The 5518-nt window shown below is 48.6% G+C and overlaps 1 protein-coding gene across 2 annotated transcripts in view; it reads left to right on the top strand.

Moving 5' to 3' along the window:
* Positions 1–2250: 2250 nt before the first annotated feature.
* LOC129849310 (WD repeat-containing and planar cell polarity effector protein fritz homolog) overlaps positions 2251–5518 on the top strand; it is a gene marked incomplete at its 5' end in the record, with an annotated part of 36241 nt that continues 32973 nt past the window's right edge. For both annotated transcript variants that reach the window (XM_055916245.1, XM_055916244.1), the window contains 1 exon segment: positions 2251–2365. In XM_055916245.1, the coding sequence (XP_055772220.1) occupies positions 2251–2365 (115 nt within the window).

The raw sequence follows: 5518 nt of genomic DNA, 5'->3' as shown, positions 1-5518 counted from the left end.
ACAGACAGACTCTCAAGGTCTAGGGGTGTATAGAGACAGACAGACAGACTCTCAGGGTCTAGGACCTTGTGAAGATGCTGGAGGAAACAGGTACAAAAGTATCTATATCCACAGTAAAATGAGTCCTTTATCGACATAAGCTGAAAGGCCGCTCAGCAAGGAAGAAGCCACTGCTCCAAAACCGCCATAAAAAAGCCAGACTACGGTTTGCGACTGCACATACTTTTTGGAGAAATGTCCTCTGGTCTGATGAAAAAAAAATAGAACTGTTTGGCCATAATGACCATCGTTATGTTTGGAGGAAGCACGGGGGTGGCAGCATCATGTTGTGGGGGTGCTTTGCTGCAGGAGGGACTGGTGCACTTCACAAAATAGATGGCATCATGAGGCAGGACAATTATGTGGCTATATTGAAGCAACATCTCAAGACATCAGTCAGGAAGTTAAAGCTTGGTCGCAAATGGGTCTTCCAAATGGACAGTGACCCCAAGCATACTTACAAAGTTGTGGCAAAATGGCTTAAGGACAACAAAGTCAAGGTATAGGAGTGGCCATCACAAAGCCCTGACCTCAACCCTATAGAAAATGTGTGGGCAGAACTGAAAAGCATGTGCGAGCAAGGAGGCCTACAAACCTGACTCAGTTACACCAGCTGTGTCGGGTGAATGTTGGCCCATTCCACCTAACTTATTGTGGGAAGCTTGTGGAAGGCTCCCCGAAGCGTCTGACCCAAGTTAAATAATTTAAAGGTATGTAAACTTCTGACCCACTGGGAATGTGATGAAAGGATGCTGATATAAATCACTCTCTCTACTTGTATTCTGACATTTTACGTTCTTAAAATAAAGTGGTGATCCTAACTGACCTAAGACAGGGAATTTCTACTCTGATTAAATGTCAGGAATTGTGAAAAACTGAGTTTAAATGTATTTGGCTAAGGTGTATGTAAACTTCTGACTTCAACTGTATATAGTGCAGTACTTGTGACCCACAGGGCCCTGGTCAAATATAGTAAATATGATGCTGTATGGGATGAGGGGAGGGGTCGGAGGGTTAGAGAGGGTTCGGGAGGGTTAGAGAGGGGTCAGGGGGGTTAGAGATGGGTCGAGAGGATTAGAGAGGGGTCGGGAGGGTTAGAGAGGATTAGAGAGGGGTCAGGAGGGTTAGAGAGGGGTCAGGGGGGTTAGAGAGGGGTCGGGAGGGTTAGAGAGGATTAGAGAGGGGTCAGGAGGGTTAGAGAGGGGTCAGGAGAGTTAGAGAGGGGTCGGAGGGTTAGAGAGAGCCAGGAGGGTTAGAGAGGGTTCGGGAGGGTTAGAGAGGGGTCGGGAGGGTTAGAGAGGGGTTGGGAGGGTTAGAGAGGGGTCGGGAGGGTTAGAGAGGGGTCGGGAGGGTTAGAGAGGGGTCGGGAGGGTTAGAGAGGGGTAGGGAGGGTTAGAGAGGGGTCGGGAGGGTTAGAGAGGGGTCGGGAGGGTTAGAGAGGGGTCGGAGGGTTAGAGAAGATTAGAGTGGGGTAGGGAGGGGTAGGAGGGTTAGAGAGGGGTAGGAAGGTTAGAGAGGGGTAGGGGGGGTGGAGCGGTAGAGAGGAGAGTTATGAACCTAAACTGAGTGACCCTCCAACCGTATTTACTGTGTAGAGGGGACCATAGCTTTCTGGCCCCTGGTATTAAAAATACTTTAACCTCGACTGAGTGACCCTCCAACCGTATTTACTAACAGTATTGTCCTCTTTAGTGAGATGAGGCTGACAGAAAGGACACACACTGAGTCTCCATGTTGTCTTGCTCTGATACTGTAATAAGCTTGGATGGATGTTATTTTCTCCCTAACAGAGACATACTACACTTTCTGAAAGGTGAACCTTCACTTGTGGCATCTCGCCGCGTCTCCTCCGACTGTTAAAAACACGGCAGGCGTGGAGATAACATCCCTTCCCCCGAGTTCAAACCCAAACCGGCGAGGGCGATGGTTTGAAACCGTCAGAGGGGCATTTCATATTTCATAATTTCATCCAACCGCTCTCTCTCCCTCTCTCTCTTCTTGATGTCAAACTTCAAACACGTCATTTTATCTGTTTCTCCCCTTCTTCCTTACTGATGATTTTTCAAAACACTCTCCTCCCCTCCCTCTCTCCTCGCCTCCCTCTCTCCTCCCCTCCCTCTCTCCTCCCCTCCCTCTCTCATTGTCATTGGAGCCTAGATTCATTTTAGATAAAAAAATAAATGTGGTTTTATTTCCTGTTTACCTTCAAAGGATCTCCATTATGTGGCGGGGGATAAGGGAGAGGTGGTTCTGGCAGAAGTGGCCCAGAGGAAGGCTAATGAAATCCATGCTGAAGAAGGTGTAACGACCACGTTGGGAAACCACGGTAAGAAACTGTATCAAATCTGGATCCAATAAATGAAAGAAAAGAGGAGAATGAACCAAATGTAATGGAGACACCGCTGTAGACACCACATAGACACCACTGTAGACACCACGTAGACACCACTGTAGACACCACATAGACACCACTGTAGACACCACGTAGACACCACTGTAGACACCACGTAGACACCACTGTAGACACCACGTAGACACCACTGTAGACACCACGTAGACACCACTGTAGACACCACGTAGACACCACTGTAGACACCACTTTAGACACCGCAGTAGACAAACTGTAGACACCACGTAGACACCACGTAGACACCACTGTAGACACCACTGTAGACACCACTGTAGACACCACGTAGACACCACTGTAGACACCACGTAGACACCACTGTAGACACCACGTAGACACCACTGTAGACACCACTGTAGACACCACTGTAGACACCACTGTAGACACCACGTAGACACCACTGTAGACACCACTGTAGACACCACGTAGACACCACTGTAGACACCACTGTAGACACCACGTAGACACCACGTAGACACCGCAGTAGACACCACTGTAGACACCGCTTGTCTTTTATAATGGAGACACCACTGTAGACACCACTGTAGACACCACATAGACACCACTTGTCTTTTATAATGTAGACACCACTGTAGACACCGCTGTAGACACCGCTGTAGACACCGCTGTAGACACTGCTGTAGACACCGCTGTAGACACCGCTGTAGACACCGCTGTAGACACCACTGTAGACACTGCTGTAGACACCGCTGTAGACACCGCTGTAGACACCGCTGTAGACACCGCTGTAGACACTGCTGTAGACACCGCTGTAGACACCACTGTAGACACCACTGTAGACACTGCTGTAGACACTGCTGTAGACACCGCTGTAGACACCGCTGTAGACACTGCTGTAGACACCACTGTAGACACCGCTGTAGACACCATTGTAGACACTGCTGTAGACACCATTGTAGACACCGCTGTAGACACCACTTGTCTTTTGTAAGAAATATGGGATTTACATTTTAAGATTACATTTAGGCTCACTTAATACCTGCTATTATAAGTGGTTAATGGTGTTTGGTGCTGGAAAAACTGTACTGGATCTTTATCAAATGAAAGAAAGATGTAATGGAGTAGGATACGGTTGGTAACACTGTCTGTTGTAGATCACATCAGGTAGGTAAATGACGGATGTAATGGAGTAGGATACGGTTGGTAACGCTGTCTGTTGTCGATCACATCAGGTAGGTAAATGACGGATGTAATGGAGTAGGATACGGTTGGTAACGCTGTCTGTTGTAGATCACATCAGGTAGGTAAATGACGGATGTAATGGAGTAGGATACGGTTGGTAAAGCTGTCTGTTGTAGATCACATCAGGTAGGTAAATGACGGATGTAATGGAGTAGGATACGGTTGGTAATACTGTCTGTTGTAGATCACATCAGGTAGGTAAATGACGGATGTAATGGAGTAGGATACGGTTGGTAACGCTGTCTGTTGTCGATCACATCAGGTAGGTAAATGACGGATGTAATGGAGTAGGATACGGTTGGTAACGCTGTCTGTTGTAGATCACATCAGGTAGGTAAATGACGGATGTAATGGAGTAGGATACGGTTGGTAACGCTGTCTGTTGTAGATCACATCAGGTAGGTAAATGACGGATGTAATGGAGTAGGATACGGTTGGTAAAGCTGTCTGTTGTAGATCACATCAGGTAGGTAAATGACGGATGTAATGGAGTAGGATACGGTTGGTAACGCTGTCTGTTGTAGATCACATCAGGTAGGTAAATGACGGATGTAATGGAGTAGGATACGGTTGGTAACGCTGTCTGTTGTAGATCACATCAGGTAGGTAAATGACGGATGAGGAATCTGTATGAAATTTAAGAAACCAAATGTAATGACGATAGGTTTTTCTGTAGCCTAAACATCCCTTTACTGTTGTACCATGGGATTTCAACTCAAGTTGAAGCTGAGCTCACTGGCCCTGGTATTAAAAAGAGGCTTAACAAGGTTTTACATTTTAAAATGTGGGGTTTGGTGCTTAAAACTACCGCAAATCATTGTTGATTATTTGTCCAACCTGAAGAATTGAATAATGTTTTTAATTTGTTTTTATCACTGATAATGTTAATGTAACATCAGAATACCTGTCACTTTAAAGTGTGTTAATCTGTATTACAGTCTCCCTGGTGCTTCTGGGGCTGGAAAACGCCAGAATGTGTTTTAAAAGGTGTGTTTTGGTGCTGAAAACTGCATCAAATGTTGGTTTAATTTTGGGTCTAAACCGAGTTATTCCAGAATGTGTTAAAAGTGTGTTTTGGTGGTTCCTGAGGGGGAGGAAGGTTCCTGAGGGGGAGGAAGGTTCCTGAGGGGGAGGAAGGTTGCTGAGGGGGAGGAAGGTTGCTGAGGGGGAGGAAGGTTCCTGAGGGGGAGGAAGGTTCCTGAGGGGGAGGAAGGTTCCTGAGGGGGAGGAAGGTTGCTGAGGGGGAGGAAGGTTCCTGAGGGGGAGGAAGGTTCCTGAGGGGGAGCAAGGTTCCTGGGGGGGAGCAAGGTTCCTGGGGGGGAGGAAGGTTCCTGGGGGGGAGGGAAGGTTCCTGAGGGGGAGGGGGAGGGAAGGTTCCTGAGGGGGAGGGGGAGGAAGGTTCCTGAGGGGGAGGAAGGTTCCTGAGGGGGAGGAAGGTTCCTGAGGGGGAGGAAGGTTCCTGGGGGGGAGGAAGGTTCCTGAGGGGGAGGAAGGTTGCTGGGGGGGAGGAAGGTTCCTGAGGGTGAGGGGGAGGAAGGTTCCTGAGGGGGAGGAAGGTTCCTGAGGGGGAGGAAGGTTCCTGAGGGTGAGGGGGAGGAAGGTTCCTGAGGGGGAGGAAGGTTCCTGAGGGGGAGGAAGGTTCTTGAGGGGGAGGAAGATTCTTGAGGGGGAGGAAGGTTCCTGAGGGGGAGGAAGGTTCCTGAGGGGGAGGAAGGTTCCTGAGGGGGAGGAAGGTTCCTGAGGGGGAGGAAGGTTCCTGAGGGGGAGGAAGGTTCCTGAGGGGGAGGAAGGTTCCTGAGGAAAGATGTTGAAGGGCCAGTTTTCTCAACTCCAGGTTGCTGCCCTTTGACACTCACTGAGCACATACCA

The sequence above is a fragment of the Salvelinus fontinalis genome, unplaced genomic scaffold, assembly GCF_029448725.1.
Source record: "Salvelinus fontinalis isolate EN_2023a unplaced genomic scaffold, ASM2944872v1 scaffold_1433, whole genome shotgun sequence".
Classification (NCBI taxonomy): domain Eukaryota; kingdom Metazoa; phylum Chordata; class Actinopteri; order Salmoniformes; family Salmonidae; genus Salvelinus; species Salvelinus fontinalis.
The sequence above is the reverse complement of the archived record's forward strand: the minus strand, read 5'-3'. Positions and strand labels throughout refer to the sequence as shown.